Source organism: Abramis brama (genome assembly GCF_963993115.1).
Source record: "Abramis brama genome assembly, chromosome: 9".
Taxonomy (NCBI): domain Eukaryota; kingdom Metazoa; phylum Chordata; class Actinopteri; order Cypriniformes; family Leuciscidae; genus Abramis; species Abramis brama.
In genome coordinates this window covers 31,401,676-31,417,523 of record NC_139971.1, presented here as the reverse complement: position 1 = coordinate 31,417,523, position 15,848 = coordinate 31,401,676, and the positions used below count along the sequence as shown (strand labels likewise).

The following is a 15,848-nucleotide window of genomic DNA, read 5'->3' as shown; positions in this document are numbered from 1 at the left end:
AGTATACAACAAGCCTATATACCCATGTATCCAGACAAACACACATGCCCCTGAATGAATGAACGAACGAACGAACGAACGAACGAACGAACGAACGAACGAACGAACGAACGAACGGATGGCTTATAGTTGTGATTTACTTATGAATTTATGTTTAGACATTACCAATATTCTTTTATAGCTGTGCTCAATTTTATTTTCATCATTTATTTATTTATATCGTTGTTATATACTAGCTCAACACGTTTAGTCTTATTGTTTGAATCTCTTGTTTTCTTGTACCATGCTTCAGAGGGACAACACTATTTTGTCAAGTGGCTAACATAACATAATCAGAAAGAGCTTTATTTGGAGTAACAGTAATACAGCATTTTCTCCACCATACAATATATTTTAAAATTAATTGCATGCCATTTAGCAACACAAGTCATCCTGCTTATATTAATATGATATTCTAAAATCGATCTAGCTTACTGCAATGTGCATCAAGTGTCTCATACCACCCATGCCATGGAGCTAATGCACAAAGTAACATTATAACAACTTTCAACACACTTAAATTTATTTTTAGTATGATTGTTTTGACCAAATAAAATAGTGCTGCATTACCCCACAATTTTGGGACTATGGGACAACTCCCATGGTTCCACGCTCATTAACGGCATCATCAAGCTACGCCTTTGTTATTGTTTTGAATAAGTGACTTCTAGCCACAAAACTTGAATACTGTGCCTTTAAAAAGTGCTGTATGTATTATTATTATTTTTTTTTTTACTGTACTGAAACATAAAAATACCATAATATGTTTGCAGGTATTTAGAAAATATGCTAAGCAGCCAGTTATTCTACTTTGAAATGTGCTTTCCATGACGCATTGCAGCCATGGAAGCCAGCAAACAAACTAGGTCAGAGATTGCAGACTCTACCCGGCCTAAAAAGCCTTGACATACATCTAAAAAGCTCTATGACCAACATATTAAAATGCAGATAGCTGATCAACTTACAGTGTAAGGCTCATCGCTTTCCACTGTCAATTGCGCTCGTTCCTGCACTCAAAAAATGAATTTTTGCCTCTTGTTAAATTTAATGAATTAAAATAAGCTAAAGTAACATGATTGTTTAATATTTTGTCACAAGTTAATTTAATTGTGTTCAATCAACCTAATATATTTAAAACTGAAGTTTACTTAATTAATTTGTGTGAAAACTACATGAATCATTTTTGTTGACAACTAACTGGGCAGTGGATCTGTAGTTCCCAGCATGCTTTGCAAGGGACTGCATTAGGAGGGTAAATTTAGGGATTAAAGCGTTATTTTATGTGTTTTTCTGTAAATGAAAAGATGTTGTTAGTTAATGTTAGTGTTTAATATTCAGTTATGTTAGAAACGTAGAGGACTTTCTGTAATGTTTTTGAATTTTGTGGTTACCATTATGCAGAAGAGTGGCGACTGTGTTTAGTTTAGGGCTGTGGGCACACAGTATACACTATACATGAATTAAACCTCTTTTGCAGACCTGCATAAGTAATATACAATATTACTCTATAAAAAGTGGTTTTAATTAAATTGAACACTAGTAGCTTCTATCATTGGAAATAACTGTAAAGTCAAATTAGCTAAATTTATAATGTTGGCGTTTTTAGGCAGGACAAAAATTAAATGTAGTCAACCTGACAAAACTTTATCTAGCAGGAATGACTAAATAAATTTAAGTTCGTACAACAAGATTACAATAAATCATTTCAAACAAATTAGATTTTGTTGGAAAAATTTAATTCATTTTCGTGGAAAAGTTTTCCTTAATTGAATTAAGTTCGTTCAACAGCTTATTTTTTTGAGTGTGTTGCATGTCCTCAATCTGGCAACCCACGTGAGGAAACACTCTCTCCAATATTTGTTTGAATTTAGACATTACGTTATCAGTTTCTCTGGACATTCTCTATTACTACCTTCAATCAATGACGGTTTATTGAAGCCTGCCGACTGACAGTCCCTCCTAATGGCTGGAACAGGTACTGTTCAACAGTGGCTATGTAAAGGCAGGCTGAATAAAAAAAAACTGCTGTTAACTAAATTAACAAACCGTGCACACAGAACGCTTGTGTTTTAAAAACGTGAACAAAATGAAAAAGAGCGCAGGGTCGAGACGTGTTTTTGAATTAAACTTCTTTTAATATGACACAGCGATATTGCTATAGCCCCGCTCTAGTGCCATCACTGCTCTATACATAGCACACACAAAAACAGTTGGAGCTTAGTGACATGACATTCCATCTCTGACAAATGTGTGTGCGTATGTGAGTGTGCAGCCTGTGAATCCAGCACAGTGGGTCCACTGTTTGGGAAAGCGCTCTAGACTCTGGCAGAGAGACAAAATAGCCCATAGCTACTGATGCCTCTGCCTCCAGCTGTCACCACTGTCATCAGCAGGGGAAATGTACTGAGAAGTTTTAAATTGCGGTTTTATACCAGAACAAGGTAGTACACTGCGGCCATACAAAAACTGCATTACAACATAAGCAAATTTATTACACTGCCATTATCATTACACCACTGATGATGACATCATCAGCACTGTCCTCTAACTACCCATGTTGGCTCAAAACAGAAAATACATTCAAGCAAACAAATAAAAACAACACAGTGGGTTGGTTCACGAAATGCATTGCAATTAAATGTAAAGTACATTTAAAAATGACCTCTATTACATCACATTATCAATGACATCAGCATTATCCTCTACCTGTGTTGACTCACAAAATGCACTGCATTTCAAACAAACAAAAACTACCATAGGTTCTTAAAATGCACTATTTTATACAAATGGTAGGCTACATTTAAAAAATAAGATGATTTAATTTATCACCATGAACATCATCATCTCTACATTACTGAGGTCATCATCAGCTCACAAATATTTCAAACACACACGCACACACTATAGTAATGTCCATCTACACGTATGCTGGCTCACAAAATGCATTGTGAAATGATGCAAAGAAATACATTTGGTATAAAGCATCAATAGAAAATGTCCATTTATAGAGATTTTGTTTAAGAACTTTAAACATAACGCTCAGACAAATAGTACAGCACATCCTGAACAAAATTGCTGGTTTTGGCATGATGAAAGCATTTCTTTAGGACCCTATTACTTTTGTGAACCGTGCCCAGTGACCCGCTCAGGACGATCAGATCTGACCAAATCCTTCTCTCCACCTCCTCAAGAGTCAACCAGTCAGATTGATAAATGAAAAAAAAAAAGAAAGAATGATTCCTCTTTCTCATCTGCTGTAACTCACTCTCTCGCTCTCTATGGACACCAGGTGATCTCTGACCCAAAGCTCAGTCAGTAAGAGAAGAAACTCATCACTCACTTCATTACCCCTCAGTCCTCCTGCCTCAACACACAACCGGCTCTGTTCTTATCTCAACCCACACAACCATCTGAGACGCATGAATCTGAATGGCTGCATCCCACCCTGGAGATCAGGGCGTGGGCCGGGAGGTGAGGGTTTCTTAGGGTGGGATTAACAGGAAGAGCGGTCAAGCCGATAGGCATGTCCAGGAATTAAAGTCTGACCTTGATGCGTGATACTCTATTTCCACAGTTTGATGAAAGTGCGACCAACTTAGCTATAGTCTTCTGATCTAAAGCAAAGCTGGAATCAGAAGTCTACCAGACTTTACTTTTTTCCATTTACACTCACACAATATGGCCTATTTCATTACTTAGTTTTGTACGCCTCTCTTCTGGCGTGGCCCGGCTTTACAGCTCCCAATAAAACACCAATACACTTTTGCAAGCCAGCCGGAGATATTTAAAATACCCACTCATCATTTCCTTCCAGAACATAAGGGTTGTGGTAATTGGAGACATTTGGAACTTCTCGTGATAAGGAGAGACTAGCACCTACCTGCTCAATCCTTATAAATGCAGACAATTGCCCATTATATTATGCCATTATGGGAACAGATTGTGCTTAGATCACTCCCAACTCTTTGCCAGTAACATAAAAGATGCATATTTTACACTTAAAGTGTTACTGCCAAGTCCTGGAGAGTTCAATAGTGCTAAGTCGGTGCATTTGTAAGAGACACGGGCCTCCATGCGGGCCTGCCTGCGAGAACATGAGGACTTTGGCACCTTTATGACACAGAATGGGAGTTTAGAGCTGATTCCAGAGCTAAACAAGAGAGCTAAAGGGTACTTGAGAGCTCTACTTCTGTGCCAATAACTCTTCAGGGAAGGGACATCATAGCAGGCAAAAGTACCACTGTTATTTATATTTTCTATTTAGTATTTTTCTCTTTGGTTTGTGCTAATGGATATCCAGAGTGTACTAAACTTTTTGCTCAGTTCATCGAGGTGAATCATATAAAATATGCACAATATTAATCAATATCAGAGTGTCTCTCTGAAAGTTCTTGTTAGTAAAACTCACAGGAAGGTCCCTAGAAACATCTTCAAAATGAGAATTCTGTTATCATTTATTCACCCCTATTTTATATATATATATACAGTGGTGGACAGAATTAATGGCACCCCTGGTAAATAAGATCAAAAATGGCTGTAAAAAATAAATCTGCATTGTTTATCCTTTTGATCTTTCAATCAAAAAATTCACAAAAATCTAACCTTTCATTGAAGTAAAAGAATTGAAAGTGGGGGGTAAATCACATTATAAAATAAATGCTTTTCTCCAAAACACGCTGGCCATAATTGTTGGCTCCCTGTTATTAAATACTTTTTGAAACCTCCTTTTGCCATGATAACTGATCTGAGTCTTCTCCTATAATGCCTGATGAGTTTGGAGAATAACTGACAAGAGATCAGAGACCATTCCTCCATGCAGAATCTCTCCAGATCCTTCAGATTCACAAGTTCATGTTGACGCTTCTTCTCTTCAGGTCACCCCACTCATTTTCCATGGGGTTCAGTTTAGGGGACCCATTTTTGTGTTGATTTTGATGTTTGTTTTGGACCGTTGTCCTGATGGAAGATCCAACCACGGCCCATTATAAGATTTCTAGCAGAGGCAGACAGGTTTTGATTTTTTATCTGTTGATATTTGCTAGAATCCATAATACCATGTATCTGAACAAGATGTCCAGGACCTCCAGCAAAAAAATAGGCCCACAACATATAAGATCCAGCAGTATATTTAACCGTAGGCATGGGGTACTTTTTATCCCTGTTTGCACCAAACACATCTGGTGGGTTTGCTGCCAAAAAGTCATTTTTCTGTTTCATCTGACCACAGAACCCGGTCCCTTTTGAAGCTCCAGTCATGTCTGACAACTGAATATGCTGGAGTTTATTTTTGGAGGAGCGAGGAGGATTTTTCTTGAAACCCTCCCAAACAACATAGTTGTGTAAGGGTTGTTTGCTAATTTTTTTTTAGGCTTTCTGACCCCCAAGACTCAAGTAATCTCTGCAATTCTCCATCTGTGATCCTTGGAGAGTCTTTGGGCACTCAAACTTTCCTCCTCACTGTGCATTAAGACAATATACTGTAGACACACGTCCTCTTCCAGGCAGATTCGTAACATCTTTAGTTGATTATAACTTCTTAATTATTGCCCTGATGGTCAAAATGGGGATTTTCAATTCTTTAGCTATTTTCTTACAGCCACTTTCTATTTTGTGATGCTCAACAATCTTTTGCTGCACATCAGAACTATATTCTTTAGTTTTACTCATTGTGATGGATGATTAAGGGAATTTGGCCTTTGTGTTTCCTCATATTTAAACTCCTGTGAAACAAGAAGTCATAGCTAAACAATTTCATGTTCCTAGTCACCCTGGTGTGCTAAATAAAGGTAAATATTAATGGGAATGTACTTCAGAGACATTTTACTTGTAAAAAATTCTAGGGGTGCCAATAATTGTGGCCGACGTGTTTGGAGAAAAACATTTATTTCATATATATATATATATATATATATATATATATATATATCCCAATCAATGAAAGTCAATGGATTTTGGACACCACTGACTTTTATTGTATGGATAAAAGTACTTGAAACATTCTTTGAAACTTGAAACATATGTATATATAGCAAAACACAAAGTAAGACACTTAAAGAATGTTTCAAGTACTTTTATCCATACAATAAAAGTCAGTGGTGTCCAAAATCCATTGACTTTCATTGTATGGACAAAACAGGATAATACTGGTGATTTTATTTTTTTCAAAATTATTTTGTGCTCTACATAAGAAAGGAAGTCATGCAGGTTTGGAACAACATGAGGGCAAGTAAATATATATATATTATATTATTATTATTATTATATATATATATATATATATATATATATTTTTTTTTTTAATTTTTTAATTTTTTTTTGTGAACTAAAGGCCCCTTTTAATACCTCCCATTCTTCTTCTGTTGTTCATCTCAAAGTTCTCTTCTATTTATCGTCTTTCTCCACAAATTTCAACAGTACTCATCTTACATTTTCTTTCTATTTCTGATGTTCTACACCTTTATTGACTGAGTAGATCAGCGAGGCTCAATTAATAACGGAGAAGGATTAATGGCCTGACCTTTTTTTTTTTCTGCCCACAATTCCCATGGGGCTCAATTTATCTCCAGGAATCCAGAACTAGTGAAAAAAAAATGTGATTGACACTCCTAACCTTCATTGGGATGTAATCTTCATCTTTAGCACTTGGAGATCTAATTAATTAGTGGAATCTCATTTCCGTGCTAATGCAAGTAGACAGAGGCGTGATAGAGGAGAAAGGGGAGAGAGGGAGTGCGAGGGGAGAGGGAGCCATTTTTAATCACTCAAGATGGACTCCACCTGCTTTATGCACTTTAGGACCACAACTGAACTTTCTGGCTTGCTGTCAAGTAGCTCTCTAGTTAAACCAAGTAAATGTCTAGATTTTAACTCTTGTGCAGTCGAAATCCTTGCGAGAGTGCTTTGTTTGCTAACTGCTACAAAGGGGAAGGTTAAGATGAATCTCACAAGAGTTTCCCAACACAGAGACATTACCATCAAGACATATGCTTCAAGACCCTGGTTTTATGATAGATAAATTAATAAAACTATGATAAATGACTTCAATGAATGTAGAAACTGACCATTAACCAACATGAATAAATGCTGTAAGAGTATGTTGCATTTTGAGTTTGTGACATACTAATGCATTAACTCATATTATTAACAAAGTAACACTGTAAAATGTTACCTTAAGGTTAAATCCTCCTTTTTGTCCATGGCAGAGCACACATATGGCAACAGTAGACGTGTAGGAGAAAATGACAAGACTGGAAGTCTTGACTGACTGAAGTCAAGACTGGAACCGAAGGAGAGAAAAAAAATTGCACCTTTCTCTAGTGTATAGAAATTGACAAAGTTTAGTTTAGAGTCTATCATAAGATTGAGTTTCTCGTGTTCTTCAGACCCCTGGGCTTGATGGAATGGGTGAAGTTTTCATGAGTATAACGTCAAAGGCCCAGCACTGACATTTGGTGACTGGCATCATGTGTCTAATGACAATGTGTCACAATGAAAATGACAAATGTTTCTGACAGAGCCTCCCAGCATTGGGACAAAATAGCCACACACACACACACACACAAAAAGTTTGAATGGCATTTATAGTGAAAATCTTCTCATAACTACTGAAATAATTCAGCTATTTAATTTCTGATGCAAGTATATTGAAGAATAATTTTGGATATCATTAATAAAGCCCCAGGTAAAAATGAATTTAAAATTATAAATAACAGAGAGGGGAATTTTGCTGAATAAAAGACATATTTAAAACCAATCCTGGGGCGATCCTAGTATTCTCCGTCCTGCAAAAACTCACTCACAAGTCTATTTCCTACACAGCTAAACTAGATCTTTACATAATAATGACTGAGTAAATGACAGTTTATATCTTTTATGCAGTGAAGTGCACATCAAATCATGCAATAATGCAGTATTTTCAATCGCCGCCCACACCCCTCCTGCGTTCCCTGTAATATTTGCATTTAGATGACATAACATAATAACTCAGGAACCACCTGCAGGAGTAAATATTTTGTGGTCTGTTTTGTCTAGCCGTCCTGCCAAACACAATGATTCATTAACTGAGAGTGGGGAAGAATCTTCATATGGTGACTGACATTCAATTATGCGAGAGAGATCAGATTAAAAAGAAGTCCAAAAAGCATGTCTGAAAAGGCTATTTTGCGGGCGAGCGCGGAGGGGAGGCTGGAGCTATAATTTGAACGACCGTTTGGGGTCCTGGCTGAACGTGGCGACAGTAAGGGAAATCACAACGCTACGACCTCACAGTAATTGGATGTCTATTGAGTGTCAGTGCATGTGCCCGCATAAGGAATGCGTAAAGATGCGTTAATATGCAGTTTATTTTCATTTGATGAAGCTTGTAAAATGGGCCTTAAATTGCAAAGTCTGTCCGTAATCATTGCATGAAATTTTTATTATTACAAAACCAACAAGCTTTAAAATTCACACTTTGATCATAAACCCTGCAACATATGAATAGATTATGTGATATTAAAATGGTTGTAAGAGCTTGAAACAATATTCACACAATTGCTGTTAAATGTGCCATTGAGAGGCAATAATATCGTTCTAGCACACACACACACATACATATACACACACCTTTAGCTCTGTTTCAAAACCTGATCTAGACAGCATTTTAAGGCAACATACAGTAGGTGCATTCCTGATGTGAAGACTGAGGCAACATTGTATGTAGAAAAGGCAATTAAAATTCCCTTTCAATAAAAGCGTCTGCTAAATGCATAAAATCAAAAATATATAATAGTATAATATAAGTGGAGTTTGCATGTTCTCCCTGTGTCTGCGTGGGTTTCCTCCGGGTGCTCCGGTTTCCCCACAACCCAAAAACATGCAGTATAGGTGAACTGAAGACGTTAAATTGTCCCACGCCATGTAATGGGGAGGGTTGGGGAAAGACCTGCCGACCTACCCCGGAAAAATCATTGGCAAAAAAATTAATGGACAGTCTCTCAAGAGACGTACGGCCATAGAATCTCCAAGAGTCGGATATGACTGAAATGGTAATAGATATTTTATACTATATATACTATTTTATTCAATATTTGAATGCTATATGTGTTTTTTATTCTTACCAGCATCATTAGTTTAACAGCACGCTGATGTCAAACTCAGCCTATGTAGGAAAGTTGACAGCACGGCAGCTCACTAGCATTCAGAACAGAGCTCTTATCTGACCACAGACTGGCCATCAGAAGCAGGACTGTAATGATTAGACATACTCCATAAGAGGACTGCCAGAACTCTGTCACTAGGTATTGATTTTAAGATGTCTATTTTGCTACTGTGTCATTTGGGCTTATGAAACAAAGGTGGAGCTACTCTGCCTGTCAATCGGCTGTCAGATTTAATGGCAGGCATCTGACTGCCAGGACCGGGAGCAGATGCGCTGTGGGTAGCCACCGATAGCAGACTGACCAACGAAATTAGTTTGAGGAGGTCCTACAATGACCACCCCCCGAAGCGAGTCTGCAATCTGTCAGCCTGTCTAAATAAAACTGAAAACTAAACTTCAAACAGAATTTCATGCCTCTGATTAGAAACTCTTATGAAACTTTTATGATAATAAATATCATAAGAAAGAGTATCATTTGTTCAGTGTCCTAATGAAATACCACTCATTGATTTTGAGATTTTCTTTTAATAAAATAAACATTATAAATCAAATAAAAATACTAGGACGTTAGGGGTGTAACGATACCCTCATGTCACGATTCAATACATATCACGATACTGAACTCATGATAAGATATTATTGCGATTCTCCAAGACGTATGATAAAAGGTTAACAAAAAATTTACTGTTGATTAAAATGCTAAATTTTATATTACATTGTGTGTGTAAATGAATAGGCTTGGACTTGGTGTTGGTAACCCAATACACAGGACAATGGTGACACTAGAATCAAAATATTCATGATTCTAAAGCTGAAAATACAGAATTATTTTAGACGAATATGCTTGCACTCTGTCACTGACTAGATATATTTAAAATAATGCAGGCCACATTTTATTGGTAACATAAGACATTTGGCATTATCAGGACCCACAAATATTCCCCCATTGCATTATTATGCATTATATTCAACATTATATAGGCTATAGCAGTTTAATGTAGTACTGACACTAAAACTCTGAAAACTTGAATTTTTTTCCTCACACAGTAATTTTTATTTTGGGTGAACAATAAATATTGTCACTATCCACGATACATTATGTTGCATTTTTGTATTACGAAATATTGTGACACAATATACTGTTACACCCCTACAAATATTTCAGGAAAAAAACACTAACAAATAATAAAATAAAAAATAAATATTATTATTATTATAATTCTAGAATTAAATACAAAAATGTAATTAAATTAATTACATACTAATTAAAGGGATAGTTCACCCAAAAATGAAAATTCTGTCATCATTTACTCACCCTCAAATTGTTCCAAACCTGTATGAGTTTCTTTGTTCTGCTAAACACAAAGGAAGATATTTGGAAGAATGTTTGTAATCAACAGATCTCGGTCCCCATTGACTTCCATAGTAGGAAAAAAATATACTATGGTAGTCAATGGGGACCGAGATCTGTTTGGTTACAAACATTCTTCCAAATATCTTCCTTTGTGTTCAGCAGAACAAAGAAACTCATACAGGTTTGGAACAACTTGAGGGTGAGTAAACAATGATAGAATTTTCATTTTTGGGTGAACTATCCCTTTAACACACATTAACAATTTTAAATTAAATATATTAAATTAACTGCATTAACAAAAATAAAATTAGGAGTGCTTCTATTTTTGACTACATTCAAAACTAAATGCTCACACATAATCACATGCAGACATCGGCACACAGCCCTGTTAATGATCAGAATGTGGTGAAACGGAAACACCGTGTGATCATTTACATTACTCTGTGTTCCTCGCCAAAAGGCAATGTGTGTAGGATCAGTGCTACAAGCTTCTGAACCAATCAGATCAGAGGAAAAGATCAATCCATGACAGGTGCATGTGATGATCATCCTTTGCATCTTTTTGAAAGGGTGTCTGCTGCACATGGACAAATGATAATTTGAGAACTGGATTTGGGCTTATATAGAAGCTTTTGGTTTCCATTTAATATAAATTATATCCCACATAGTTGATAGCTACGATGACATAAGACTAACACGTTTAACCAAGCTGTGATGTTTCTATTTCTGACAACAAGGTTTAACCTGATTAATCTTACATTAGGAACATCAGGTACTGTACCAGAAGCTTAGAAAACCAAGCTACAAACACTATTAGTCACGCATGCTGATCTGAAAGATAGCGGAAAGAACAGGCACTTTTGACCTGTCAAGAGAAATGCGTGCACTGAGAAAACTCTCTTCATGGTGCTTTCGCAAGTTGTTGACAAGCCATTAGCTGAACTAGCCAAACTGACATTATTGCAGTATGATGTGAGCATGAATTCAATTAATTAGATCAACCTGTCCGATTCTTGCGAGGAATAAATGTGCATTTCTTGACTAGATTTGGCTTGAGAGAGTTCAGAGACAAAATAGATTATACAATTCTGCATGTATACAATTACAGTGAATTTCCAGGCAGCATGGTGGGTGGAGGTAATATTGTAAAAGTGTAGTTAGGGAACTTTCAAAATACCAACAAATTTCTGGCAATGAAACTCCTCTAGTTGTAATTATAGCAGAGAACCGCACGCGTACAGTAGCATGCCCGTCACACACGTCTACTTAAAACACCTAAAATCCCCTGGAGCTCTTTGTGTAAAACATCTGTCACACATATGAGATCAACTGCGACGAAGCACAGACTCGTGGGAATCGGGCAGAGGAAGCATGGTGTCAGTAAGACGTAGCGGTGACAGTGAAAGTTAGCAGAGTTTGTCAACATCCAGTGCTTCGCTATAAAGAAATCAGAATAAACAGCTACATTCAGACACCTTTCATGTAACATTTTAATTATAATGTCAACTCGACTATCAAACGTGCTCTCGACTGCACACAAACATGCATTTAATGATGGCTTCGCTCTGTTCCAGCTGAGGGGTTTTCTACTGGCCTTGTCGGACATAGCCGATGCTAGTGGATAAGTGTGTATAACCTCAATTAAAGCATGCTCTAAATGTCTGACAACAGCTAATATTCCTCTTCCAGCAGCGGGCCGAATTGATGTTCCTTCATTCGTCACCCTGCAGAAAAAGCAATCATGCTGTTGTCTCGCTCTGCTTAGGAGCTGGAAAGCTCTGCCTCCAGTTGCTCATTAGCATGCACCGCTAACACCTCCTGTCCTCAAGACACCGTAGCATCTCCCCTGCATTCATCCAACCTCCCGTCTCTTAACAACATTAAAAACACTGCTTTTATATGCCGAAGAATCTGCTCTACTATACTTGCTCTAAAGGTTGTTTGAGGATAGTTAAACATTTAAACACACAAGCTATTGTTTTTCTCCACAGATTTGCCCCTCATGTTTGCTGTTGTTATGCTTGCTTATTTGCACAGCTCGGTTTGAACAGAAAGCCTCCATTCTGTCGGCCCTCCTGTTAGAGGTTCTTCTCATGGCGCTTTAAGTAAACAGCCAGTCTTTAAAACATTCAAATGGGTATTTTTTTGAAATATCTGGAGCACATTTGATAAATTTACCATTTGTGTCTCATGGAAAATTCATTTGCAGACACAAGACCTGTGCTGATTGACATGCCAGAGCAGCAGTGTAGGCTACAGATATTCCACAATAGCTGGAATGGTAAAATAGCTTCCCTTCACCTTTATGTTTGCAAAGAACTAACATTGCTAACATGCTGTAAACTTGCTGTAGACCATCAAATACACACTTTCTAAATGACAGAAATCTTGAAAGATAAATAGAAAGTATTTCAAAACTGATCAGCAAAAACAAAGAGAATGGAAGGAATTTACAATAAGATTCAATTTGTTAACTTTAGTTAGTGCATTAGGCATCACAAATTCACAATTAACGAGTATTATGTTAAACAATTATAATATATACAATTGTTATATACACTTGTTATCTTTTATGCTCACCAATGCTGCGTTTATTTAATAACTATAAAAATACAACAGAACACTTATATTTTGAAATATTATTGCAATTTAAAAGAAATGTTTTCAATTTAAATATATTTTATGTTCTAATTTATTTATATAATGTTAAAGCTGAATTTTCAGCACTTCAGTAACATTATCCTTCAGAAATCATTATAATATGCTGATTTGGTGCTAACAAAATATATATATTATTATTATTATTTATTTTATTTTTTTAATTTTTTTATATATTATTATTATACACACTCACTGGCCACTTTATTAGGTATACCAGTTTGAGATGTTTTAAGCTTTGCGACATGGTGTTATCCTCCTGGAAGTAGCCATCAGAAAATGAGTACACTGTGGTGATAAAGTGATGGATTTGGTAAGCAACAATAGTCAGATAGCCTGTAAATGATGCTCAGTTAGTACTAAGGGGCCAAAAAAGTGCCAAGAAAATATCACCCACACCATAACACCACCACCACCAGCCTGAAGCGCTGATACAAGGCAGGATGGATCCATGCCAAATTCTGACCCTACCATCTTAATGTCATAGCAGAAATTGAGACTCATCAGACCAGGCAATGTTAGTCTAATTTGGTGAGTCCATTCAAATTATAGCCTAAATTCCCTGTTCTCGGCTAACAGGAGTGGCACCCGCTGTGGTCTTCTGTTGCTGTAGCCCATCTGCTTCAAGGTTTCGATGTGTTATGCATTCACAGGTGCTCTTCTGCGTAACTCAGTTGTAACAAATGGTTATTTGAGTTATTTTCATTTTCGCCCACAGAACTGCAGCTCACTGAATATTTTCACCTCTTTTCTGGACCATTCTCTGTAAACCCTAGCGATGGTTGTTCATGAAAATCCCAGTAGATCAACAGTTTCTGAAATACCCAGACTAGCCCATCTGGCACAAACAAGCATGCCACGTTCAAAGTCACTTAATTCACCTTTCTTCACCAGTCTGATGCTCATTTTGAACTTCAGCAGATCGTCCTGACCACGTCTGCATGCCTAAATGCATTGAGTTGCTGACATGTGACTGGCTGATTAGATATTTGCATTAATGAGCAGTTAAACAGGTGTAACTAAAAGTATGTAAATAAAGTGGCCAGTGAGTGTATATATTATTTGTTCATTCATATTAATTTCATATTCATTCATAGTTTGTTATGAATATATTGTTCATTTCATTTATACTTAAGCATTAACCTCTGTTAATTGAAGTGTTACAGAAGAAAAACTGAATTTAAGAGCAGGATAAATTGCCCAAAATAACATTACTGCCTTTCTCCATCATAATATTTCCACCTGATACAAAAGTTGCATGACATCACCAGCTGTGGAGGGGGCTTTGTCTTATGGTACATACGGAGGCCCCAAGATTCACGGTAATTGAAAACATACAATAAGGTACAGCTTATGTCCATCCAACAATAAAAAAGAGGAACTCAAAGAAAGCACATACCTCTCTATCGAGCTGGTGGGGTGATATCACGGTGACAATGTCGCCTCTTTCCGGGTCGATGTAGAACATATTGGGTGAAGGTTTATCGGGTTGCTGTCTCACGATGATGTAGCGCAGCACAGCGTTGTCTGTGTTGGGATCGTCTGCGTCGTAAGCCGTCATGGTCATCACTGTAGTGCCTGCCAAAAACAATTTGAAAACCGATGAGTTATAATGGAGACAAATGAGCAGGATGCTAATCTATTTGGTGCCAACTTTATCCTTAAGGTTTTATCTGTACACCGACACCACTTGTATAGCCATTTTCCATTAAACCGCACAGCCAAACGAAACTGTAATCAATCGAAACCAAGTTTGAATGGGGCTTCAGGGCAGACAGAAAATACAGAAGAGCAAAGCTCCACTTCTAAGAGGCCGTGTTCTGATTCTCCCAACACAGTTGAGTTTTATATTGTACTGCATCTAAAATAAGGATGCCGTTCTTGGCAGATGAATTGTAATCCTAGTCAATCCTTGACATATCTGCTCTCCTCCTTTCTTAGACATGGCCCCTGGAATGAACAGCGGCTCGACGGTATCCGGAGAGAGGCTGATATCTCAGTTCAGGTGGCGTCTGTTCATCTATTTCATTTTCCTTCCATCTCATCTGAATGTGCTCAGCCGCAAAAGTGGCCCGCAAATGGAGCCGGAGCCTCTCAAAGTCACAGTGACCAGACAGTGACATGAAGCTAAGTCATATCTATCTCCTGAAGTTAATGGCCTCTATCACTGACGTTAACCTCGTGATCAGCCTTTACGAGAGCTCCTGCACTGTATGGCATAAATCCAGAAGGCACCAAAAAGACATAAAAAAAATAAATAAAAAAATTGGGTAGGAAATGGGCTGAACACCCTCAAATAGGAATATTAGCATCTTAGAGTGAATGAGTAAAAGGCAATTATAAGTAATTAAGGGAGAAGTGGGTTTCTGCAAGGGAAGAGAGATGGTATTAGGCGGCGGTTAAGAAGTACACCTCTAATGATTAATTACACATGCTGAAGCGCATAGCGGGGCTCTCTCATGACCCCGCTAGTCAAGGCGAGCGGTTCCACTTCACTGTTCGTTTACTCCAAGTTATACGACCTCCGTGTTCGCAGATACACACACTGACACACATTCGAGTGTGTGCCGACCATGCATGCGCACACACAGACACATACAACCTCTTTCTCTCTCACACACACATACAGAAAGACAAGCACCCAGACGAGAGCACTCA

General features: G+C 37.4%; 1 protein-coding gene across 1 annotated transcript in view; it reads right to left on the bottom strand.

Moving 5' to 3' along the window:
- The window catches only part of cdh13 (cadherin 13, H-cadherin (heart)), a 364,060-nt gene that overhangs the window by 102,276 nt on the left and 245,936 nt on the right, over window positions 1–15,848 (bottom strand). The window contains exon 7 of the mRNA XM_084125023.1: window positions 14,590–14,768. Coding sequence (XP_083981149.1) covers window positions 14,590–14,768 — 179 coding nt within the window. The remainder of the gene's footprint in view (window positions 1–14,589; window positions 14,769–15,848) is intronic.